General features: G+C 37.5%; 2 protein-coding genes across 9 annotated transcripts in view; both read left to right on the top strand.

Moving 5' to 3' along the window:
- Positions 1-12,777, top strand: part of LOC148363806 (calmodulin-binding transcription activator 1-like) — a 183,325-nt gene extending 170,548 nt beyond the window's left edge. For all 5 annotated transcript variants that reach the window (XM_088337864.1, XM_088337862.1, XM_088337863.1 and 2 more), the window contains one exon: positions 1,411-12,777. In XM_088337864.1, coding sequence (XP_088193990.1) covers positions 1,411-1,486 — 76 coding nt within the window. In that variant the 3' untranslated portion in view covers positions 1,487-12,777. The remainder of the gene's footprint in view (positions 1-1,410) is intronic.
- A 1,834-nt stretch (positions 12,778-14,611) lies between these two features.
- Positions 14,612-27,392, top strand: part of LOC148363805 (homeodomain-interacting protein kinase 1-like) — a 28,035-nt gene continuing 15,254 nt past the window's right edge. For all 4 annotated transcript variants that reach the window (XM_088337858.1, XM_088337857.1, XM_088337856.1 and 1 more), the window contains exons 1-8: positions 14,612-14,905; positions 18,200-18,924; positions 20,882-21,073; positions 21,142-21,323; positions 21,399-21,522; positions 22,600-22,719; positions 22,800-22,886; positions 22,984-23,168. In XM_088337858.1, coding sequence (XP_088193984.1) covers positions 18,202-18,924; positions 20,882-21,073; positions 21,142-21,323; positions 21,399-21,522; positions 22,600-22,719; positions 22,800-22,886; positions 22,984-23,168 — 1,613 coding nt within the window. In that variant the 5' untranslated portion in view covers positions 14,612-14,905; positions 18,200-18,201. The remainder of the gene's footprint in view (positions 14,906-18,199; positions 18,925-20,881; positions 21,074-21,141; positions 21,324-21,398; positions 21,523-22,599; positions 22,720-22,799; positions 22,887-22,983; positions 23,169-27,392) is intronic.

The raw sequence follows: 27,392 nt of genomic DNA, 5'->3' as shown, positions 1-27,392 counted from the left end.
ATGTGTATGGCATTGACCTATGAAGCGTCATTGCCGCCTACGCCCTACGCCTTGGAGGACCTAAATGGCACTATGAAATGTGTATTAGTGCATGGATTATGTACCAATTATTAACATGTATCTTGAGCCACGCAAAAAATGAAGGTTGCGTTTCCCAGAGGTAAATTTTAATGTGGAAAAAACTTCCCACAACTGAAATTTTCAGCTACATATTACAGTTTTTTTAACTCAACGCGTTTATGGGGAGAGATTTGTCTCCTAAACAAATATATTCGCGATTTATTCAAGTTCAACAAATTTTACATCAGTAAATGTCTTAATAATGGCACACAAATGTATAAAATATGCAGATATATATGTGGCTCTGCTAAATACATGATTCAGGTTGGATTTTTTTCTTTGATCGGTGCTGGAAAAATTGGAAAATTGTCGGATTGGTTCCAGGTGGGAGTTGGACTCTGCCAGAGCTGCTCCGTCTCACTGATTCTGTTCATAACTATTATGGACAGAATTTCTAGGCGCAGCCTTGGTGGGGAAGGTGTCCGGTTTGGGGGCCTCAGCATCTTTGCTTTTCGCAGACCATGTGGTACTGGCTTCCTCAGGGCGTGATATTCAGCTATCACTGGAGCGATTCACAGCCGGGATGAGGATAAGCACCTCTAAGTCCGATACCATGGTACTCAGCTGGAAAAAGGTGGCATGCTCCCCTCCGGGTTGGGGATGAGATCTTGCCCCAAATGGAGGAGTTCAGGTATCTTGGGGTCATGAGTGAAGGTAGGATGGAACAGGAGAGATCGACAGACGGGTCGGTGCAGCATCTGCCGTCATGCGGAACCTGGACCGGTCCGTCGTGGTGAAGAGGGAGCTCTCGATTTACCGATCTACGTTCCTACCCTCACCAATGGTCAGACGAACACAATCTCGGATGCAAGTGGCCGAAATGAGATTTCCCCGCAGGGTCTCTGGGAGAGACTATGTCTCCAGGCTGGCCTGGAAACGCCTTGGGATCCCATCGGATGAGCTGGAGGAGGTGGCTGGGGATAGGGAGGTCTGGGCTTCCCTGTTAAGGCTGCTGCCCCCGCGACCGGATAAGCGGAAAATAATGGATGGATGGCTTTGAAACGCTTTAAAATATGCTTGCATTTGGCCATGAAAAAGTCTACGTATGAACACTGAGTTGACTATCAGTATCGGTCAAAAAAATCTAACGTTCATTGTTCATTATTGAACTTCTTATTATGATAATTAATTTTTATCATTATTTTCTATCTATTTTTGTTTAAATAAACATATGAATATTCAATTCTACGTTGGTGACCCCTTTAATAAAAATCCACAAACACATAACATAACAAACATAACAAAAGTCTTTCTGTCATGTCATTTATTTTCCTTTGAATCCCGTTTCAGGGTCAGAGAGCAGAAAAGGGCCAGGGGTCCTGAAAGCCCGGCGCCAGGCTCCGCCCACAGCTCCCTAAGCCTGTGAGCCATCCCCTCATCTCTTTTCTTTTTCCTCCCGGTCCTCCCCCTTTCCTTTCCTTTTTCTCCCGCACTTGTCTTCTGGAGACGGAGGACGGGAATAAACGTCCATCACGGCAGCTCAGAGAGATCAGTAGAGTAGGGGGCATCGCATTAACCTCATGCGTTCTTTGCACTCGGGTCCGAGAGGAAGCGTCCCAGGAAAGGATAAGAGAAAACATCAACCAAAACAGAAAAAAAAGGAGAAAAAAAAACAAAAAACTAAAAAACTCACCTCTATGTTGCATTTGCATGCAAGTTCTTTCCGGGTTCCTTTCCCGACCTCGAGGGGACCGCTTTATGAACCTGTCAATCAAGAAAAACGGGGAGGAACCACTTTGAATGTAAGAGGTCGGCGTCAATTTACGATGTCTTAATTTGTTACTCGTCGGTTCTCGGAGGCGGAGCCTGGACTGGCCCCGCCCATGTGCTGTCCGTGTATGCATGCTCCTGCATGCCTGCCAATCTGCTTCGGTGAGTTTGTTTTATTTTTTTTATTTTTTGTCGTATTTACGCACGTGTCTCACTGTTCTCATCCACTTCGCCATGGAGGACTGATTCTGCAATATGAATAATGTTAGAATGATTAAATACCTACAAATATATGCCGTATTTAAAAAACAACACAAATAAATCATGTAATACCCAAACATATGACTTAAATGCAATGTATAATGTGTTTAAGCTATCTTTTTTGCCATTTATTTGTTTTGGTATTTTTTTTCTGGTGTTTTTATTGTCTCAACAAATGAGGAGGCGGTTCAGTTTACTGAGTTTTTCATCAGTCAGCTAAACGGTGCCTATTTATCATTGCTGTCATGTTCATAAATCTGGATTAGTTATTCCCATGTGGCGTTTTTAAACAATATAATGATATTGCCAGTGTCTGAAATAACGTCTGCCCGGACGCCCGGGGCGTGTATCTTTTAGGTCGGGCGTACAGCTTACAAAACGTCTCTGCCCGGGTGGCCGACAACTTTTTCAAGAAATCAAAAAAAAAAAATCATACTCGACAGTCAATCAGAAGCCTGCATCGAATAACTTCGTGCTTCCGGACTTTCCCGATTTTTTTAAGGTAGTGCATTTGCATATCATTTTCCAAAGTAGACGCACAGAGAACACAAGAAAAATGGAGAAGTGGTTAGGAATTAAGCGAAAACCTCAGCCCCAGAAGAAAGATTCAAAAGAAGCTGACAAAATTGATGACGCTACAAAACGTAATCGTACATTAAAAGCATTGTCGAAAGAGGAGTTCATGCGGCTTGTAGCAGACGACGCAACGCAAACATTGCATGAACAAAGATGAGTCAATATAGGTACTGATGGCAGATGGAAAACAGCGATGAATGTTATAAGTAGATTTATAATAAACTTAAGTTTAAAGTGTTGTTCTGTTATATATTCTCATTATCAATCCTTAATACTTTGCAACAATGAGGTTTTTTTTGCGATTAGTCGTCTTATTGTGTTTCAAGTTGTGAAAAATGGGGCAGGCAACTTTTCAGAGTTGTGTGCGCTGGTGTCCGGTAACTTTGTCATGAGTTTCAGACACTGATACAATGATATTACATTAATTGCAATAATTATTGTGTCATATTACATTATTTATCATTTTGGGATGTTTGGGTGTGGTTATAAAACTCTTTGTAAAAAGAATGGTATGGCTTTACAATGGGGGGATGACCCCTCCCTTAGGAAAAAATGCAAATATATTACATTTATTATGTTTTTAATGCGTTGTAAACAATCAGGCTGAAAAAAATATGTCTGGCATTAAGACAAATGTTTCGAATGTTCTCAAATCAACTGGCATGCAGTGCCAAGGAGTAGTTGTAATAAAAACACAGGAACAAAATACATGACGTTATAATTAACAAAATAAATTAAGGACAACTATATGGTCTGCGTTTACATAGCGCTTTTCATGTCACTGAAGACCTCCCAAACCGCTTTACAATGTCCTTCACACTTAACCCATTCGCACACATACACACAGATAGCGGCGTCAGACTATAAAGTACGCAACAAAATACACAACAAAAATAAATGACAAGAATAGATGGCAAAATACACAAGAGAATACACGATCAAATAAATATTGAAATAAATACGTGAAAAAAGACGTTATAAAATAAATTATAAAATAATTATGACAAAATGAATGCCGAACGAAATAAATGACATAATGCATGACATGACAAAATGTCATTAACAAGAACATGATCAGGACCCAAACGCGTGACATACTCAAACAAGCCTTTTATTTTTCGGGAAATGGGGAGTCATACATGTTAGGCAGCAGTCTGGTATGAAATGATTGGAAGCCAGAGGCCGACGAGATCGATACCAATTGATATCGGACAGATGAGGTCGATACCGGACAGGACGGAACAGACAGGTTAGGTAAAGTAACAGGATATCAAAATAAACAGGACAAACCAGACGGGAACGAAAACTGGAGAGAATAATAAACAGGACAAAATAAACGGGAACAATACCGTACAGGAAATACCAACAGGGAACAGGACCAGGTCAGAACCCACGTCTTGCTGGGCAGAGGTTTGTTGATGGACTGACAAAGGGAAAATGAGAGCACTGAGCTTAAATAGACGGAAAGCCAATCTGTCAATGAGCTTCGGCTTGCGCCACACGGGCGGGGCCAATTGGGCGCCATCGCAACCGTGACACAAAATAAATACCAAAACAGATAAAATACATAATAATGAAATAATGAAATGACAAAACACACAACAAAATAAAAGACAAAATCAATGGCAAACACATAAATCAATTAATAAATAGAAGTTATCTCCTATATTTAGCTATTCTGTGACTTATTTATGTTTTCTTTTATTTTTATGGCATATATTTGTAGCTGTTTTTTCATCTACACATTTATTCTTACATACGACAGGATCTGCCCTCCATTCTCCCCGCCCTGCGTAATGTGAACTGTACAAAAAGAACATTTTGGGTGCTTTTTTTTTGGTCAAAAAAGGAAAAACAAGTATTTATTTAGAGGTGGCGTTATTTAACTGGAGTGGTTCCGCTTGAGTGCTAAATTTGACGTGTCCGCGGTGGTTTTATCGTCTGTTTTTCTGTTTATTATTTTCTGTGTCACCTCTAAATCCCGGATTTGGAGTCACATTGCCTTGATTTCTTCTTGACTCCGAGAAGTCTCAAGTACCCCAACGTCCCCACCCGAACCCCACCTCATGATTAAATCCATATTTTGGACTATTCCTGTATATAAACTGACGAGGTAAAGGGGATAACGAGGACCCTTGCAACTTTTTTCATAAGAGGACTGTATTTAAGATTATAAATTATTTTCCTCCCATAATGAAAACTTAACGAAGAAGAACCCGGCTGCACGGGAGACGGCTGTATGGCTTGTATATAATGTAGATATTTCAAAAAGAGAAAATAACGAAAAAGAAAAACAACGATTAACGTGCATGATATTTAAGACGCAGAACAACGAGAAGAAAAAAAAAAGTTAGTGGCTTCAGACTGTGAGAGGATTTTAAAAGGCTTCACTTTAAGAGTATCAGAGTATTAAGTGTTACTGAAAAGAAGGGTTTTTTTTTTTTGGTTCAAGCATGCAAAACATTAAAAGAAAATATGTTAGGATTTAATAAGCGCGGGGTGAAGATAGTCGAGACGGACGTGGTGCTTTCCTTTCTCGGCTTGCAAAAATCTAAAGGTTTTTTTGCCGGCGGTGCCAATTATTAGGAATGCTCTTTTTCATGTTGTCCGGGGAGGGTGGGGGGTGTTTACTACGGAGGACCAAAAATGTCAAATTAAAACATTAATTATATCAAGTAAAATCGTGTTTATATTACTTGTATAGCTCTTAATTACAAGGAGTCTCGAGGGGCTGCACAGACTACAGACTCTTATGACACCATCCCCTGATCTGAAACCTGCATGAGGGAAAGGAAAAACTCAAATACTTCAAGTCAAGTCATGTTTATTTGTACAGCCTTTGATCACAATTAGTCTCAAAGGGCTGTGCAGAGCACAGATTATTGCAAACCACAAACTATTATGACACTATCCCCTGATCTAAAACTTACATGAGGGAAAGGAAAAACTCAAAAACATCAAGTCATGTTTATTTGCGGCACCTTTAATCATAAGGAGTCTCAAAGGGCTGCACAGACCATAGATTATTGCAAACTAAAGACTATTATGACACTATCCCCTGATCTAAAACCCAAACGAGGGCAAGGAAAAAGTCAAGTTTATTTGTAAATGCGCTTTTCAAGTCAATGAAGACCCCCGAAAGCCCTTTACAATGTGCTTCACACCTAACCCATTCACACACACGCTCACACACCAATAGGGAGTCACTTACCTGCTTATTGGGAGCATTAGGGATTCAGTGTCTTCGACATATAACACGGAGGGAGCGGGAATCAAACCCGCAACCTCTTGATCTGAACACGAGCACTCTACCTCCTGAGCTAATATCACAACAGTAGATAGAAATAGATACAAAAATGAGAATTCCAAAAAAATAATATAATTGCGACTTAATAACGCGTTTGTTTATTTTTAAAAATTCTGTCAATTTAAATTAACAAGACATTGGTTTCAGCTTGTAATCAATAAATATGTAATGCATAATTTTCATGTATTAATGTTTTATTTCTTTCTATTCTTGTACTAATTTCCACCTTAATTTGTCTATAATTTATTTTGGAATCTAATTTTTCATTTTGCTTTTATTTTTACTCGTATTTAATTGTAAATATATGTATAAATGATTGTTTTTACATTTTTTTTTTGTTCTCCATTCAAATTATACTTTTTACCTCAGTTTTTATTTTCACTTTTTTATTATTTATTTATGTATCTATTTATTTATTTTTTATTTTTTCACTCTCAATTAATTTACTGTATTAGAATTACATTAAATTAATGAATGATTAATAACTCTTTATTCAAATCGTTTTTAATACAGTCAATTCATTATTTCTCAATGAATTATTGATATATTTGTGTATACTCTATTGATTCTATTTTTTGTATTCCGTTTGCACATTATAATTTTTTACCTCAAATTTATTTGCACTTTGTATTTTTATTATGTATTGATCAATCAATTTGTGTATTTATTCTTAATTTATTTATTATTTGCACAATTCATATATTCCATTTTCACAAAGTAGATTATGTGTATTTCATTGTAGTTGTATACATTTTTTCATGTTTTTATTTTACATTAAGTTTTTTATTTTTAACTCAGTTTTTATTCTTCTCGATGTATGTATTTTTTCATTTTTCTTATGCATCTATTTTGTTATTATTTATTGATGAATTACTTATGAACGCACTTAATGAAATCATCCTGTCAAAATAGTAAGTGATTAACTCTTTGCTATCAATTGAATAATTATTTTTAAATATAGCAGATTACTTATAGATTTTTGTGCATTTGATTGTTTACATTTATCTCTTTTGTATTTTATTCATCATGTACATTTTCAATAGCCTGTACATTTTACCTCTATTTATGTATTTGCTTTATATTACTTATTTTATTTTGAATTTTTCTGCAATTATTAAATGCTAGTTCTTACCACAGTAGATTAATTAATTCTTGATTAATCCAATTTATTTTTGCCTGATTTAATCCGTTTTTGGTCCTCCGTAAAAATTCAAAAAAATTCAAAAAACGTACGATGCACAGAGGCAACACACAAAGACTATAAAAAGTAGACAAGATAGTGATAGATCATTGATAGTTTGACTAGAGAACGATCACAAAGATGCAATGACAAAGATTTTAACGTGAAGGACCCCGAGGGGAAAAACAAAAAAAGGCCAGAAGAGGGCGCTCCATTCTTGAATTTGTCGGTGGCGCTTCAGCAACATACTACCTTTTTTAAATTACTTTTAAACATCCGCTCCGGCAGAATGTCTTTTTCCCGTTTCTGTTTTTTTTTTTTTTAACATGGTCGTTACGCGCTTTGAAGAGCTTGGAAGTGCCTGATCAAAAAACAGAAAAGTTCATATCAGGAAAAAAAATTGTTCGTGCTTCGAATGGCTGCCAGTGACCTTTTATTTGTTTGGTTCTCTTAGATGGTGTTGAAAAAATCAGTGTTGTACTTGATTGAAATTTGACTGCTCATGATCGTTTTTTGGTTGTTTTTTTGCCCGTCTGTGTTCGTGCGTAGCGTGCAGTATTAGACCGCCATGTTCCTGAATTGCATGGAAGCCCGAGAGTGCCAAAAAGTGGGAAAAAAAAACAAAAACGACAGGTGATTATGCATGGTGGGAAGTTATTTTCAAAAATAGTGTACATTGTATTTAAAATGTATTCATTACAATTTAATAATAAATAAAACCCCTTCAAAAAATATTTTTATCCTATTTACTCTTTCAAATTTGTATATTTAAGAAAATCATTCTTTTTATAATTTATTTTCCTTGTTTTTATGTTTAAAACTGGTTGAAAAAAATGCTAAACAGTGAACTATGCAATTTGGGAATTTATCTTTAAAATAGGGTCTTATTATTACGAAGTATGTAGAGTACTTACTTAATAATCTATTGATTTTCAGTAAACTGAATATTTCATTCCCCCCCCAAGTTTTGATAGTAATCATCATCATAACGATCGATTGGTTTTCCTGGACATTGGTCATCTCTGTCCTTTAGCCCCGCCTCCTGTAGTTTGATTGACAGCAGTGTATTGAGAAACATCATACTTGCTATGATTTCATTTCCATGGTTCTATTTTCATTTGAAGTCCGTTTTTATGATGAAATCTTTGTAATTTAGAATGACGTTCTTGGCAGGAATGACTTCAACTGTCAATCAAACTACAAGAGGCGGGGCTAAAGGTCAGTCGTGTCCAAATGTCTAGGAATAGCAATCAATCCTTAAAGGTTATATTTTTAATTTATTTTACCAAAGTCCGATTTTATTTGATGGACTTGTCATGTCACAGTGCAGCTTGCTGGAAAAATGGCTCCTGCTGTCAATCAAACTGCAGGAGGCCTGCAAACAGTCAGACATGACCAATAGATAGTAAGACCCAAGCCACCAACTTTAATTGGTGAAATACTTATTGTGATTAAAAATGTAATTAGTATATTTTAAATAAAAGTAACTACATATTTCATTATATTGACATCCTATTTTAATAACAAATAACGTTATTACAGTGAACAAATTGTCCTTTAGCTCCGCCTTCTGTGGTCCAAGTAAAAATTCATCCAGTAAAAAAAGAAAACATTGATTCGAATACTAAGAAAAAATACATGAACTATAATACCAATGTTGATTTTTATTTTTTTTTAAAAATCATAGTTGGAGAAATTTGCATCTCTTTTACAAAGTGGAATCTACACTTAAGTCGGCGCCATGTTTGTCCAGCATCCTGCCGCCACGTTTTCCCGTGTATTACTGGCCCTCGCTCATACCAGACAACACAGTACAATCTAGTGGTCAAATATTACACATCAGGATTCTAATAATAAAACAAGTTGAAATCAAGAGATTTTCATGTAAGAGAAATATCAATTTAGTGAAACCCTATTTTAAAAAAGCTATATTACATAATTGCAAAACATTTTTGTTGATTGACTTGTGCACAGCCATACCACCCTGAGGACGTTCGATCTCGGGAAGCTAAGCAGGGTCGGGCCCTGGTTTGTACTCGAATGGGAGGCAGCCTGCAAAAACCGGACGCTGTCAATAGGTCATTTGGCTCACGCTCTGCTGCGACAGCACTGACTGTACCCCCACCCTGATACAGTGTGTGAAAGGGAACCAAATAAGTTCAACTTTTATCATTATTATCTTTGCATTTGGGCACTCTTGGGCTTCCCTACAAATTCTCAATCAAACGTTGGAGCCTGTGTTTTACAATTCCGTCTGGAAATGTTCCGGTAGCATGAAAGAGAAAACGATAGGACAAAAGAAACGGACGTTTTCATTCACAAGTGGAAAAACAAAAGAAAGCAGGCCACAGTCTTTTCTCTCTGCGCTTACGTCTTTGGGACCAGTTCAATCTCTCCCTTAGATTTTACTCAGGGTTGAAGAACAGGGAGATGATGATATGTGGAGCGGCGCTCATACCGTACTTCTCCTTTTCCGACACGGTCCTTGACTGAGTCCGGTTGTGAATGTGATCCGTTATCTCTGTCTGAACTGTAACGCGTCTTTTTTGTTTTTTTTTGTCTCGAGGGAAAAAGTATTGCGTGATGTGTAACGGTCATAAACGCACAAGATGAATGCAAATGTTTCAAAATAATGTATGCTCGCTTGATTGCAGTGGATGTTCGGAAGATCTCAAAAATGTGTTCTATGTATCCCTCGAGGATGGCGGTTGGTGTCCAAACTACGACCCGAGGGCAATAAAAAATACGCTACTAAATCCCTTGTTCGTGAAAAACTGTTATATTTAAAATCAATCAATAAATAATGACTCCAATGTTAAAGCTTTATCAAACTTTGGACAGTTAGCGGACGTTAAAATTCACCATGTACCATGGTGAAATCTGATAAGATGAGGTTTTTAATGTAATTAAAACATCCTAGGCAATATATTGATAAACAATGTTCTTACTGTATGTAATAATGTAGATTGGAGGGACATTCTCAAGTACAGAACATTACGCAAATTTCTCACTTGTTTTGCTCTCTAACAAGAATAGCAATTTCAAACACCGTCACCCGATACTAAGCGTATCAGATATCTAAGACCAAGCCCCTAATGCCGCCCCAGGTTGAAGGTCAAAACATATTCATAGATGACTGAGTTATCACACTTCAAGGTCACGTCCAAATAATGTACACTGACATGCATTGTGCAAGTTTTTTGCAGAAACTGCTATCGTCAAAAAAAGGGCATGTATGTAAAAAACTATTTTCACCACTTTTTGAAAACAAATACGAAGCTTTAATTAGGCCATACTAACTATTCACCTAGAAATGTTATGTGTATGTGTATACAATTCAATTAGTTTTCTTTAGAGTCACTTCCAGGATATGTTCTGTCCTAAGTGGCGGGGGGAGGAATAAATAAATGAAAAATCTATAAGTGAATAGATAGGTCTGATCCCAATGAACATTTTGAGGGTTGGGAAATCAAAAAGTATTACTGAATGGCTGAGTAATCGCACTTTAAGTTCCTGTCCAAAAAAATGTACTCTGACATACATTGTGTCACAAAAATGCATGCCATGAGGGTTAAGTCAAACCAACTATTAATATATAACCAAAAACTTCTATTCAAAGATGAATGAATTAAAAGGTTGCAGTGTTAAAGCCTTATTTAGAAATTGAAATATTGGTGCTAATGTAAAAGCTTTAAAGCTACTTTAACTTTCAAGTGAAACTTTCGATGTTGCTTTCACTCGGGAGTTAATTCTTGAATTTAAACAGCATTACATCTTAGCTAATACTTTCTAGATTAATTCAGACAAAAGATAAACAAACTACAAAAATATAATCAGTTGGTATATTAAGAAATAAGAGTAGAATTATTGCTGCTGATATTAAAACTTTAAAACTACCTTAACTCTTGATTTAAAGCTTTAACTCTGATTCAACTTTGGAGTTAACTTGGAGTTGAAATAGCTTTAATTGACATTAACATTGGCATTAATATTAATTCATGGAATTAAAATTGAATCCATCTTTCTTATATTTATTGCAGTTTGTCTAAAGATGCTTTAACCTCAGCAACATTATACATTTATTTATTTTTAAATATAACTTTTTTTCATATTTTTGTAGTATGCTTAAAACTGTTTTAACCCCAAAGTTAAAGCATTAAGTTTGTATTCACTTTGGAGTTAACTCATGAGTTATAACAGCTTGAATACTTTGTCATTGGCAACATTATTGATTTTTGATATAACAGATTTATTTCGATGTTGAAGCTTGTTCAAGCTGCTTTAAATCAGGAGTTAGAGCATCAACTCTGGAGTTAATCCTTGAGTTAAAGTAGCTACATATTTTACAGTATGTCACAAAGGTGATTATGCCCCTCACATTTCTGCAGAGATTGCATCATAATGTTTAATAGAACTACACTGAAGAAACATCGCTTTGACACAACAAAACGTAGTTTGCGTAAAGCGTATATAGTTGGTTGGATCCCCTAACCGTTAGGGTCGTAGGGACACCATTTTCCTGTGGTGTGTCTTGAACAAGTACAGCCTAGTGGCGCTCATCCCTCTCCAGGGCATCATAAGTCGCAGTGTAAATTTATTTCTCCCCTCAAAAAATCAAAATATAGCCATTAGTAGCTAAAGCCCAGGTAACAAAAGTGAGTACACCCTTAAGTGAAAGTTCCTGAAGTGTCAATATTTTGTGTGGCCACCATGATTGTGAGGGGTGTGCTCACTTTTGTGACATACTGTTTGTAGTTCAAAGCAACTCGGGAGTTGAAAAATCAGCTCTTATTTAACTATGAAGTGAAATCATGGGTTATAGCAGCTTAAATGACGGATTTTTAAGAATATTGACTTTGTTTCTATAACTCCCGAGTTAAAGTTTTAACTCTGATTTGAGTTAAATCTTTACTTAAATCTTTGAAGCTTTCATTTATAGTCAATATCTTACAGATTAAATTTTTGACAACACTCAACAAACTATAAAACTATAAATAATGGATGATTGACTTCTTGAGAGATTTCCATGTACAGTAATTTAGAGCCGAAACCTCAAAGTTGTCGGATTTGAAGTTTGGACACCCTTTTTCGGAGTCTCGAAACACACACTGCAACGTCCTCGCACGAGCGATCAAAATGTGTTTTGTGAGAGGATGTGAATGAAAGAAAAACGAAAACATGTCCCCCCCCGAAAAAAATATAATAAGGGAAGTTGTGAGAGCGTTCTTGGAAAATGAATGGTATTTGTATAACCTTTTATGCCTTGCTCAGAGGCGGCGTGCCCAAACACCACATTGCATGCTCCAATGGTAGGCCCTCATAGGTTCAACTAAGCCGAGCTTAGCCCCGTCCCCTTCAACGCCCCGCCCCCTTCTGTCTCATCTCGTCCCTTCTTCTTTGGTAGCTTATCTTTTTCGACTTTCCTCCGTTTGGACTTTTTTGCGTTTGCATGCACCGGCATCGCAAGGACTTGTCGATGTTTTGAAGAGAACTATTTTGTTGCTGAGGCCATGCAAAAGTGTTTTGAATATTGCCCTTATATGTGGAAAATGTCCTCTGAATGCTTTACATAATTTCTGCTGTAAAATGAAATCGGAATAAAAAAAGAAAATTTGCACTTTAACGTGACTTTTGTCTGTTTTGTGGGGGATTTGGACCCATCTGAAAGGAGGAAATGAATACCTGTCAACTTAAAAGTGATCCACTGTAGAGCAAATAAGCCCAGCAGAAAAATGAGTTTCACCTTTTTTTCAAATAACTCACTTTGGAATGGATGGAACGACTGTGTCCTCTTTTGGACAGTTACCGGACGTACCAATTCACCATGTACCATAATGAAATCTGATAACATGAGGTTTTGAATGTAATTAAAACATCCAAGGCTGTTTATTGATAAAACAATGTTCTTACCGTACGTAAACGTGTAGATTGGAGGGACATTCTCAAGTACAGAACATTACGCAAATTTCTCACTTGTTTGGCTCTTGAATAAGATGAGCAATTTTAAACACCGTCACCCTATACTGAGAGTATCAGGTATCTAAGACAACGCGCCTTAGGCCGTGATTTGGTCGAGCATCACTGGTCCAAATAAAAAGAGTAGCTGAACGATAGCTCGTCCTCTTTTCAACTGCCTGGCTGGTTCGTCTAGCACGACGGCCGTGTCAAGCGGCCGTGCGGGCCTGCACTGCGGCCTTGAGTTCAGCACGAGACCAAAACGACAAGTAAGGGGACGGCTTTGTATTTAACCCCATGTTTGGTAGTTCTTGGGAATAAGTGTTTTTTCTGTACAGGGGAATTTCCTCAAATGGGCTAGCATTATAGCAGAAACTTTCTTTTTGTGCTAGTAACTTCCAAACTTTTAGCGGACGAAAACTCCCATAATCTCTGGCGCTTTCCCCTCCCCTTTTTTCCCATCATTAATTCTATATGTTAATAAATTGTGTGTCCACTTTAATCGGGCTGGTTCATTGAATTCATTTTCTTGGGATTAGTAATTCATATCAGAACTTAAAGAACTCTAAGTAATAACGTAAGTTGTTTTTTTTTTACCAGTGTGGGAAATTCTAGCGTCCTTTAGAAAAAAAAAAGATTGAGAGCACAAGCAACACCTAGAAGCAAATTTGTTTACTGATTCCAGTGTGTATTTTCCATAGCACTCTATATTGGGTATTTTTGTATTCTATATCTTTACTTTATTATTTTATTTTTCAACACAAGGATACTGCTGGAAGTGTGAATTTCCCTACGGGGACGAATAAAGGATATATCTATCTATCTATCTATCAGTTCAATAATCTACTCCATTGAATTGTTTTCTTTTTTTTCTCATTTTTTATATTGTTTTACATCCTACAGTACACTTTTGTACAATAACCCAATTCTCCTCTCGCGAATTAATACGTTTTTATTCCTGATGTAATAATAAAATGTATATTATCGTTTGTATTCACTCTGATTGGTTTATTTTTCTATGATTTCCTCTGCTTGAAACAATATTGTATCTTGCCAATGTATGTATGTTATTTTTTACAGGAATTGCATACTAATCATTTTCATATTTATTCACATTTCAAAAAAAAATTTATTCAATAATTATTTTATGTTTTATTCTTTGTGTTCGGGATTTGAGCAATAATCCACTGAAGTGGAAGTAGCGCAGGAAAAGTACTGGAAAGCCTATGACGTCAATGTGTATTACCGTAATTTACAATGCGTACATTTGCCCTTGCTTTTTGAGACGATAATCCAGATGATTTATCGTAATCTGAGGCTGTTTAAGGATGGTAGTAGTTAATCTTGAAAAATAAAGACAAAACAAAGTGTTATTTCTTTATAACAGAAGAATTTAGTCAATAGGTATCAAACGCAGGGATTAGGTTTTCATCTGTACGGTAATCACCGGAAATGACATCGCATCGCAGCTGATATAACGACGTGGGTTTTTTCCGGTGTAAAATGGGATTTTCTGCCTCCGGACGGAACGCAGCGGAGTAGATTGCGGTCGACATTTGTACCCATAAATGTTCATATTTTAGCACAAAATCTTTTAACTTTGTCATATTTTAGCGATGTTTGGCTCTTACTTACCGAAACTCGAAGCAGCGGCGTCTTGTGTGGCTGTCAAGCGCGACAAGTGAGAAAACAATGCAGGCCTGATCGTTAGCATCTGATGCTAGCTTAGCCGTTCCACTTGGACCAGACCTTTTGGGCCTAAATCGTTTTATGATCCTGGTTCATTACAACACAAGGTATGTAAACCGAATCGTGTGAAACCGAATCAGTATGCTGGTTCTTGTCGTGTTGCGTCTCCTCCCCTAGTTAGCATTGAAATCGACGATCTGATCATGTTGGGGGGAAATTTCACAAGAATCGATCCGCGATTCGGTTTTGGCCAACAAAATGATCATATAAATATTTATCAATCTGATTGCAAATGAAGCATTTGTGATCGATGCGGGGATTTAAATCGGGCCCACTGCAGAGTCGACGCATCGTGAAGGAATGGACGCTGTGAATGTGTTAGAATCACGCCAGAATCAAATATGGATTTTAAAAAATGTGTGCAAAAAAATCTCGAAATTGTTCCGTTTTTACGATTAAATAGCGCAATAACATAGTAGTATTTTGACGTAAATTAATGCAACTTTATTTCTGAGGTCATTTGTGCACGTTTAGCAACGATGCTTCGATTATGGAAAATAAAATGTGGATTATTCTGTTAATATTCCTCTGTATTTCTAGATTATTCCTTAATCTGATCCGAAAGAGCTGTATCTGTTTACTGGATTTAAACTGGTTTACGACTGGACCTAAACGTGCACTGGGCGTGGCCTTTACCTCCTTATACCATCTTTTCAAGGTTTACTTTGTTTTCCATTACACTTTGTCTATTTCCACAAATACCAGTTAAACCATAACTCCCAGAAACTTCTGAGTTCAAGAATTTAAGTGATAATGAATAGATTTTTATATCAGCTTTGTTGGAGGTAGATGTGTGAAGTGTTTTGGTTACCCTGGTGGAGGATTTAAATGTGCTATATAAAGAAATTTAATTAACGTATTTGATATTCCTCGATGCATCTTACTGTGCCCCTGAAAATGGGATGTTTGATTGAATCTGCTGTATTGGAGAATGGATTCATCAAAAACATGCAGGTTTTTGTTAGAGCTCAACCAAAAATAGCATATTTTGTATTTTACCAACTCATGTCGCAGCCCTGCAAGTATTGTGTTGTTTCCACCCTTCCACAGCTGATTCACATGGTCAGTTCAGAATTAAATATGTTGACGATTTGAATCAGTTGTGTTAGAGACATGTAAAGCACTTTGGGCCTGTTAAGTATGCTATATAAAGTTGATTGTTTGATACAATACTCCTTAGTGCAGTTTACTGTGACCCTGATAATAACAATGACTGTATCATCTGTGTTAGAGGATGGAGACATGAACAATGTGCGGGGATGTGTTTGAATGTAACAAAAAAAATACACGTTATTTATTTCATCAAAATATTCCTGCAGGTTTTTGGATTTTCCTATTTTGGAATACTGCGGATTAACATGTTTGGAGCATCATTTGGTTTGCTTTTACCAACCCAAGCCACAGTTCTGCACGATTTTTGGTGTATCTAACCTTTAAACACGGCTTGTTCAGTTCATCATTAAGTTGGCTGCTGATTTGGATTAGCTGTGTTGGTGGTGTGTAAAGCGCGTTGGCCTTTTAAATTTTGAAAAGCTGATTAATTGATAGAATATTCCTCTTTAACATCTTACCGTGTCCCTAATAATGACATTGATTGTTTGCTTTAGCTGTTTATGAGGATGGAGACATAAAAAACAGAGGGCTGCTTTTATCGAGGCCTGGCTTTGCCTATCACTGGCCTAGAAAATGCCTCCATATTTAATTATATGTATTTATTTCCCATTTCTAGACATTTTTGCTGTTGGATGAAATGGAAAAAAATCACTCTTTCTACAAAAGGGAAATCATCCTGTCTATAATTAATTGATGTTAGAGGGGACAGTGTACGCTGTGCTTGATAAGACAGTTTTTCTTTAGTTTAAATACCTTTGAATGAGAAAAGCTGGGCTTGATATAAGCCACAGTTTCAAAATTTTCAACAGCCTCTCTGTTCATATCTATGGCAAAGTATTATTTGACATTGGAGTGTTTAAATGGAATGCGTGTGACTTGTTCGTCAAGGAATCGTTTGCTTGTTTCAATGCATTTATTAAATACTATTCATACCATGTTTTTTTTCAACCAACCACAACATGATAGACTACTAAACCATGGAGGCATGGGGAAAACTCAAACTTAAAAACCTCATCATGAGGAAACTTTGGGGAAGGGGCCGCACATGAGGTAATCCCCTTTCCAAGACGACCAAGCTGCAATAGATGTTGCAAGAAATCATCAACACAAAAAATAGGTATTAAAAGAATGTTCGATAGACAGTATTTTGATTGGAAAAAAAATACATTTCATGAAAAAAAAGTTCATATACAAACAAATAATAGCCAGCTATTTGCATATTGAACTAGGACAAGACTGGAATGAAACAACAAAATGTTTCTGTAGTGCAGTGGTTGGCATAATGTCCCGGTTTGAGACCGGTTGGAAACATCTGGGTTGGGTGCCTATAGGCTGTACTTGCCTGAGACACACCGTACGACCGTAGTGTTAAAGGGATCCAACCGACCAGTATTTTTTTTAATTCAAGTCATGCTTATTTGTATAGCCCTTAATCACAATAAGTATCCAACTATGCAGACTATTATTACACCATCCCATGATCTAAAACTTAAACAAAGGCAAGGAAAGACTCTTGACCGCAGCATTAAAAAATTATGAAACCCTAAGATTGTATGAGGTAATCCTTCTTCCAGGATGACTAGGCTGCAATGGATGTTGCAATGTTATCAACAAACAATACAAAGACATCACCAACATGAAATAGAGGTAATAACAGAATGTCTGTCTGGTTGTCAACATCTTTCGAAAGCTATAGAATATAAGTGTGTTTTAAGCCTAAATTTAAAGACTTGAATTGACCAGTATTTTCGGAGCGAAGGCTCCGAACAGGAAAATATGGGGAAATGAAATTTGAAATATATATGGGGGGAATTTCATGCATGACTTTGTATAATACTAACAAAACCTTTAAATCACATCAAACTGACAGGGAAAGGTTTCTGCTTCAGCCGACTCCCTTTAAGCACATACTTGTCATATATCAATGTATTCCCAAGCGTTTTTGTGAAAATATTTTCTTCTTGTTAATTAGTGGTTGATGTTGTTTTTTTTGGTGCTTTTCCCACATAAAAGCCACATTACAATATGTATAGTTAGGATCTTTTTGCTAATTTAATTTGGCGGTCTGATTAAAAAGCCTGACAGCCAGTATGTGGCCCCATGGCTGTAGTTTGCCCATCCCTGTATTAGACTGATTGGTGCACAAATGCCAGTTCCTACTTAAAAAGATTGGGAATCGCTATGTCGTCATTGAAAGAGTTTTAAAATATTTTTTGTTTCTTTTGCAGCTATGACCTCACAACTGCAAGTCTTCTCCCCTCCCTCCATCTCCTCCAGTGCCTTCTGCAGAGTTAAAAAGCTGAAGGTCGAAAACAACGTTTGGGATGTGTCCACTTCGGAAGCGTACGGCTCCATCGCGGGCCAGTCGGCATACACTTTCGCCCCCGCAATGGCCGTCCCACCTTTCGCCCCTTCCCTGGTCTTCCCCCCCACAGCGCCCGGCTCCCGAGGTCAAGTGGTGGTCCGGGCAGCCGACAGCACCGGAAGTCTTCCCCGAGGTTCTAGCCGTCGCGTTGCAGAACACGCCACGTCTTCTTCCTATGCCCATGTGGAGACGGCTTCGGAAACAAGAGGGCACCGGCACGGGCAAAAGAGGAAGATAGAGGAAAGCAACGAGGGAAGCGGGAGTGGATGCGGAAGCGTGCAAATCCTGGAGGAACTCTCGGCACCAGCGTTTTCTACCCGTACTGGTGGCGGAGGAGGCGGCACTGGCCAGTCCATACCTCACTCGGCGCCCACCACCAAAAGCAGCAGCTCCAACGGGGAAGGCGACTATCAGCTAGTGCAGCACGAGATCCTCTGCTCAGTTTCGTGCAGCTACGAAGTCCTCGAGTTCTTGGGCAGGGGCACATTTGGACAGGTGGCCAAGTGCTGGAAGAGGGGCACCAATGAGATTGTGGCCATTAAAATTCTCAAGAACCATCCTTCCTATGCTCGACAGGGACAGATTGAGGTAACCTCTCATCTTGTGCTTTTTTATTTGAGTTGAGCGATAAAATCGTAAAATTCCAATTTTATTATGTCAGTCTAGATTTAAATTATCATTGATTTTTAAACATCAAACCCCTCACGTTACTATAGTAGACCCCAGGATATGGCATAAATTACTCCTAAAATGGCGATCGCTCGCTGAAATTTCCACATGGGAGGGATTTGAAATCCATGGTGATTGGGTAATGCGTTCCAACCACACCTAACCCAATGAAAGAAAACATAAAAATTTTGTAGAAATATCACAAATTGATGCAGATTGTATATAGCACCAGTGTCAAACTCATAGTAGAAAAAGCATTCTCACAGGGAGCAGGATAGTAGATGAAAGGTATAAAATGTGTGCGTTAGCTGGAGGGTTGGAGGTCTCCTCTGTGTTACATGTCGAAGTATCCTCGGGTAAGACACTGAACCCCTAATACCCCCATTAAGCAGAATCGCGCCTTGCATGGCTGCACAGCCGCTATTAGTGTGTTAGTGTGGGTGAATGGGTAAATGTGAAGCACATTGTAAAGCACTTTGGGAAGTCTTCATTGACTTGAAAAGCGCTACATAAATGCAGATTATTTCATTTTCGGAGGCTCACCATTGAATTATGTTTCAGGACTGTAAGATTTGATTTTAAAATGATTATTGATTATTTTTCTGACATTTTTTTCCTTTACTAATATTTAAATGGTCTGCATTTATATAGCGCTTTTCATGTCAATGAAGACCTCCCAAAGCGCTTTACAATGTTACAATGTGCTTCACACTTACCCATACACACACACTCACACAGCAATAGCGGCCATGCAGCCTTGCAAGGCGCCTACCTGCTTATTGGGGGCATTAGGGATTCAGTGTCTTGCCCAAGACACTTCGACATACAACACGGAGGAGCCGGGAATCGAAGTAGTCTAACTCTTGAAGCCCATCTTCCAAAAGTAAGTTAAGCTTAACTTAATTTATCTTTATAGAGCATATTATTTTATGAAATGTTAAGTTAAGTACAAACAATACAGGTTACTTATGCAAGCCTTAAACATACTTATATAAACCTGAAACAAACAAAATAAGCACTGAAGCAACTTGCGAACGTTCCTCAGTAGAGTAGCGTTTGTACTTTTTTAAAGTAAGGCGCCCAACACTGGTTAAATGCGTGAGCAAGTATGAATTACTTCAACGGCATTTCCTACTGACCTCCAACAGGGTTGCACCCCCTATGTAACTCTCTGAAAACTGCAGGAAACATTGAGTATGAAATAAGACATAAAATTGTACGCGATTAAACTGTTCCGTTCACAGTTGAAGGAAAATAGTTGAGAGTATTGGAAAACCTCTCAACTGCCATACCCGAGACACTGAACTTGATTCATCTTTGTTCCTGAGATTTGTCGTGCTTATCAACTGTGAGTTTAATTTAATTTGTTTCCACTTTTGTTTATTTGTTTTGTTGTTTATTTAACTCTGGTAAACTCATACAGACTTAAAAGTGACAAAAACGGCACACAAATACTAATTTCAATAAGGGATGTAATGATTTACAAGTATGTCTGCCTCTTTTTTTGTTTGTGAAAATGTTTACCTAAATATGGGAACTTTGCTGTTAAATTTTATGTCTGTAATAGATGGGGTCCAAAGAGTTTTTCGTATTGCCTTATAAATGCGTCTGTGACTGTTATTTAAGAGAAATAGATTGGAATGCGTTTCCTCAATGTTCTCTGGTTATTTAATGGTAGTCAGCAAATGCAGCTACAGTGGGTGCTTTGCGAGTGACACCTGGCTTTGCCAATTCTTTGCTGTGTATACCCTTTTTCTGACTTTTTCATAACAATTTCATGTATTTTTTTCTCTGAAGTGCCCCGTCTAATCTCGTTGCATGCGAAGTATCGCTACGTTATTATCAGTGGCAATAAAGACAATTTAATTTTTCCCAGGTGGGCATCCTAAACCGCCTGAGCGCAGAGAATGCAGACGAGTACAACTTTGTGCGCTCCTACGAGTGCTTCCAGCACAAAGGTCACACTTGTTTGGTTTTCGAGATGCTGGAACAAAACCTGTATGACTTTCTCAAGCACAGCAAGTTCAGCCCGCTGCCGCTGCGCCACATCCGACCCATCCTACAACAGGCATGCATACCATGTGTCTATAAAGAGATTTTAAAAATGCAGCCGGACTCATGTTTTACGTGTTTTAGGTCGCCACGGCGCTTCTGAAACTCAAGAGTTTGGGTCTGATTCACGCCGACCTAAAACCAGAGAATATTATGCTGGTGGACCCGCTCAGACAGCCGTACAGGGTCAAGGTGATCGACTTTGGATCGGCGAGCCACGTGTCCAAGGCCGTGTGCTCCACGTATTTGCAGTCTCGCTACTACAGGTATCGCGTGTGGACAAAGCGTCAGATTGCAGCAGGGCAGGATTTGTGTCTCTAAATTTGTCGTGTGCTTTGCAGGGCTCCAGAGATCATTTTAGGTCTGCCTTTCTGTGAGGCCATTGATATGTGGTCACTGGGGTGTGTCATTGCCGAGCTCTTCCTGGGTTGGCCTCTCTATCCCGGAGCTTCGGAGTATGATCAGGTTAGCGCCACGAGTTTAAAAAACAACCTGGTGTGCACTTCAGGCCTGAAAACCCACCTGATTCTAAGCCACACCTATTCATTTTGTAAGGGGAAAAACATGGTAACACTAAAGACTGTATTCAGTGGTTGTATATATTTATATAGATGTTTTTTCCCCACTGTGTTCCTTCTCCAACCAGTCATGTTAACCACTTGGCTGCAGGCAATGGCTAGCCCTTATTTTAAGCTACTGGTTGCAAAAAAAGCTTGCTTCATCCTTCAGTGTCAGTTGTCGGGTTGCATTGTTTGAGGTCTTGACAAATTTTTTTTTGCTTTTGCCTTTTACTAACCTTTTTATAAGCTCTGGCCACCTCCAACTAGTAGTACTTTCCAGCTTCTCCGGTTGTATCCAGCTTGCCTAGTCTTTTATTGCCGCTGGCGGAGATTAACACCAGCTTTTATGTCCCGTAATTGATTGAAATTCATCATTGCTTGCGCTCTAAAGTATACGATTAGGCTTTCAATTTTTGCCAAAAGGTATCTTTTGGGATTCTGTAGTTTTTCCTTTGGAATGCACATGCTTCAGCTTCATTCTGAGCTACAACCTCTTGTGGTGAATTCTTACACACCGTCACTTTAATGAGCAAAATAAACCAATTAAATGTAGCTGGTTGTAAAACGACACTAACGGTGCACTAAAAGCTCTGTTGTAAGAAATATCAGGTTGACGTTTGTTTGTGTAGTTGGAGTACTCATGTGGCTAATTTGTTGGTGGTCTTTTATCATCTGCTTTGCGGCCACTGATCACATTAGACTAGAAGAAAGGGGATGAGGGAGGGAGTGTTTTCTCAAGCATGCTCGATTTTTACTTATTATAGGATGAAAATGGTGAAAGTAAGAAAAAGCCTATTTCAAATAAGTCTAAATGCCAACCCAAACCCCCAAAAAGATAAAAAAAACAAGTTTATTTGAGCGCATCTAAGAGAAGCTGTATACCTGAAAAGGTTGCGCTAACAGCTATTGCCTGCGATTAGTCTGTCGGTTGTTGCCTTATAAAAGTAATTTAGTCCCGCCCCCTCTCCCCCTTTCTGCCCAGATCCGCTACATTTCTCAAACTCAAGGCCTACCAGCAGAGTACTTACTGAGCGCAGGCACAAAAACCAGCCGCTTTTTCAACAGAGGTCCGGATTCCAGCTACCCGTTGTGGAGGCTAAAGGTCAGTAAACTCAAAAATGTTATTCATTGTGTGTCTTGTGTAGCTCTGAAGGTAAAAACCTGATTGTGTGGGTTTTGCAGACTCCCTCCGAACACGAAATGGAGATGGGCATCAAATCCAAAGAAGCTCGGAAATATATCTTCAACTGTTTGGATGACATGATGCAGGTTTGGTTTTCGGAACTCTATATTGAAAATATGACGTCATCTGCAAAAGCACTTTTAGCATAATAAACTGAGGGATATCAACATTTTTCCCCCCCAGGTCAATCTTTCTTCTCATTTGGAGGGCACGGACATGCTGGCAGAGAAAGCAGACAGGCGAGAGTTTATAGATCTCCTGAAGAGGATGCTCCGCCTCGACGCCGACAAGAGGATCACGCCCACAAAAACCCTCGGTCACCCGTTCGTTACCATGAGCCACCTCATGGATTATCCTCACAGCTCTCAGTAAGTGTTTTTTTTTAACTGAATGAATAAAAATGAATGAATGAAAACTTTTATTTTGAACATTAAGATTAAAATGGGACAAAAACAATGAGTCACAACATAAAAAGTAACGTCACATACCATGTTCGAAAAGGGGTAGTCAGAAGCAGATGCTTATTTTCCCTACCCCTTTATCTTCCCTATTAAATACATTTTACAAATCCTCCTTTCCTCTTGTGTCTAATATAACAACCTCATGGATATACTTATAGCATAGGTCAGATATCAATGATTATAATAATTACAATAATCACATATTTTATACACTAATCTTCGTAATACCCATCCCTCAACGTCATAATGCGCCTAGTTACCAAATGTCACTGCGGCACAAATGATAATGACAACGATAAAAATAAACATAATATTTATAATAACAGGTATGATATAATAATAGCAACAATAACAACAAGTTAAACATAGTTTTAAATGCAGTATTTCCAATCTCACTCATATCCCATTTTCTTCATCCCTGTATTTCGCCAGTAATGTTTTTTTGTATTTAAATTTGGACACATGAATAGTTGGACATTGTTTGATCTCATCTTGTAAATTATTCCAAAGTTTGACTCCACACACAGACACACACATACTTTTCCTGGTTGTTCTCACCTTTGGGATTTTTAATTTACTACAGCCCCTCAAGTTATGTTTTTGTTGACCTTAAATAACAGTTAATGAAATGAAATTAAATGAAAGGCTGTGAAGTGAAAATTTTTATTAAATCATCCAATTTTAATAATTTGGACTGCATGAATAAAATATTAGTATGATCACGATATCCTACCCTCTGTATGGTTTTTATTGCACGTTTTTGAAGGATAAAAAGGGGCTGTAGTGAACTCTTGTAATTATTGCCCCAGACTTCTGCACAATATGTTAAGTATGGCAGAACTAGAGAACAATATAATAAATACAATGCATTATAATTTAAATTTGGCTTTATTAATTATTGAAATGCTTTTAGATAAAGCAGTTATCACTTCAGATTTTTCAGTTCACAACAATATTTTACATTATACAAAATAATGTTGCTGAAATATTTGTCTATTTATCCATGCACTTTTAATCATCACAGTAAATTAGTAATACAAAGCAAGTTATCACTTCAGATTTTTCAGTTCATATATTCTTCGTGGTTTGCTGTCCCGACACAGTTGGAATGCCTTCTCAAGGTCCAATCATCATCATCCTCCTCATAACGTAACCAGGAATATAATTTAGTCCATTTTGGCAGAAAAGCCCTTTTCTTGCTAGGAGTATTCTTTTGTTTATTTTCTTTCGTCGAATCGTTCGCTTCAACACACGTGTTTTCTTTGCCTCCGCGATCTTCCAAAATATTTCTCCGCTGTTTTTTTGTGCCGGAATTATTGCCGTTGTTATCACTTTCTGCACTATGTTTTGACTTATTACTGACACTGAAGAAATAACCAATTTTGTGTTGATTTTCACCTAATACTTTTTTTTCGGAGGCATACTCATACCTGTCTCCAAGCTCCAGGGCTCCATGCCCTTACAAACTGTCGTATTTTCCCTTACAAAATACAAAAAAAATCTTACACCATGTTTTTTTTTCAAACGTGTTTATTTACGTAGTTTAACATGTTATGTTGTACATGTGTTTCGTTATATCATATATATTGTTAATGAACATTTTGTTGTGAGACACTGAGTTGCTCGACATGAATGAGGTTTATTATTAAAAAAAAGTTCAAAATGAAGTAGCTTGGACGTTCACTGTAGAAGGAAAAAATACATGCAAATATAATTAAGTACAATAATGCATTTTCTTATTCAAATTATGAATTCATTTTCTGCATTAAATTATTGTTGGTAATATATTGATTAAAGGGATAACTACTAAACAGTCTTTTTTTCATTTTCTCCTTTTATACTTTCTTTTTTTCTTAACTTCTTAGTACAACATCATAATTTGTAATATATTGCATCAAAGCAAGTGAGCCGTTTGAGAGCCGGCTCTCTTTAATGAGTTGAGCCGAAAAAGCCACTTCTCTAAAAAGAGACGGACTACACAACTCGAACTGGTTTTACTTGATTGATTTGCCGTTTCGTGATAGTCGGTGTATACCGGATGGTACCCATAATTGACAAATTTGGGTTTTTCCGTACAGATTTGCTTGTACGTCGTACACGTCTTAAAATGCATAAGAAACGTACTTTGTATAGCAAAAACGCACAGGTTAACAGGTATGCATACTTAACCTTCACTCAACGACAAGCACCACAACAATGACGTAATCTCTAAGCAACAAGATCTCGTTTGCCGAGATCGGCGTGCAGACGAAAACTCGAACCGCGAGACGAAAACAACAATGGCGGATCTGCCCGACGAAAGGTTTGGAGTGCCGTTAACCTTTGTTAAAAATAAAAGTAATCGGGTAATAATGACAATTTTGTGTCAAAAAAGTTGCGTCCCGGGGACGCACGTTGATTTGACACTATGCGTCCCCAGCAAAAATTATGCGTCTAGAACACAGGGACGCGGGAAAACGAGAACACTAATATAGTTATCATTTGAATAGAAAATATTAGTGTCGTCTGCAAATATTACTATTTTCAATAGTTGTGAAACATTAAAAATATGGTTAATATATAAATTAAATAACTTTGGGCCCAGGTTAGACCCCTGTGGTACTCAACAGATGTCCAAGTATTCAGATGACAACTCTCCCATTTTTCATATTGCTTTCTCCCCTCTTCTTTTCTATGCTATGGGTGATTTCTTCTACTGCATCAATAATAGCCATTGTTGCTGATCTGTTTGCTCTAAAAACATATTGACTTTCATTAATCAATTTATGTTTATCTACAAATTCTAGTCTATTATTGTAAAGTTTCTCTAATATTTTAGAGAACTGAGGAAGCAGAGATACCGGTCTATAGTTTGTAAAAATGTGCTTGTTTCCATTTTTGTATATTGGTATAACTTGCTATTTTCATTTCATTTGGAAATTTTCCTGTAAGAAATGATAGATTACAGATGTAGGACTGGTTTCACAATGCTATTTATAATTTGCTTAACTAGTACCAAATCAATGTCAAAACAATCCATAGAAGTTTTGCATGCTATATAAGGACAAAAATCAAATTTCTTTTATGTGAGTCTTTTTTGTCTCCAAAAAGTAGTGTTCAATCAATTGATCAATACTATGTTTGTCAGTAGTAACTATAATGACAAAATAATTGTATGAGCGCCATAATGCTAAAAAAATAGACAGAGCCGGAAGTACATATGGTTATGTGGTGGTCATAATGTGAAAGCACATCAATTTGAGGCATTATACAAGTACTTCATCATGTCACACATGCCTTGGCTAAGAAACGTATGGCACTAATTATCAAGTGACATTATGTGAGAAATATATTGATTGCTACATTGATTAAACATTTATATTCATATCAAATTTCTAGAATAAACTTATTAATGATCGATTGTTTTTCTTAAGTGAAAACATTGTCTAAGAACCACTTTCAACTCATAAAATGGCACTCTACTGTCACGAGATAAAACAATTCAAAATCTGAAAATTCTCTCCATTCTGAAATATGATTTTCAATATTTAGCAGCTCTAGACAAAACATTCAAATATGTACACTACACTTTGTGTAAGTCTAAAATAAACCCACATAGTGCCGTGATTATGACACTCGTTTTTGGATTTGGTCGGGCATTTGTCAATCCTAATCTCAATGAGCTCTCAAACTTAATTAAAAACTGCGTTTATGCACAAACTCATACCGAAGTATGACGAAAAAGGGAGGGAGAAAACATTATAAAACATGTCAAAATTCAATGTACTTGCTAAAGGTCAGAAGCCCGTACAATAACCTGAGCTAAGTGTTACTATTTCTGTAGATAATCTAATGAAAAAAATTAAAGCTTAAAGTAGTATTTGTGATGTCATCAGTTCAAAAACAGCTAGATAATTATCAAGCTTCCCAACATTAATTTAGAAAACAACTTTAACGAAATAAGGAAATGATGGTGCAGCACGGCGGAGCAGTGGTTTGCGCGTGTGCAGCACAGTTCTGAGGTCATGAGATCGAACCTCCTGTGTGGAGTTTGCATGTTCTCCTCTTGCTTGCGTGGGTTTCCTCCGGGCACTCTAGTTCCCTCCCACATTCCAAAAACATGCATGTCAGGCTAATTGGCCGTTCCAAATT

The sequence above is a fragment of the Urocampus carinirostris genome, chromosome 6 (assembly GCF_059441175.1).
Source record: "Urocampus carinirostris isolate Australia breed hairy pipefish chromosome 6, RoL_Ucar_1.0, whole genome shotgun sequence".
Lineage (NCBI taxonomy): Eukaryota > Metazoa > Chordata > Actinopteri > Syngnathiformes > Syngnathidae > Urocampus > Urocampus carinirostris.
The sequence above is the reverse complement of the archived record's forward strand: the minus strand, read 5'-3'. Positions and strand labels throughout refer to the sequence as shown.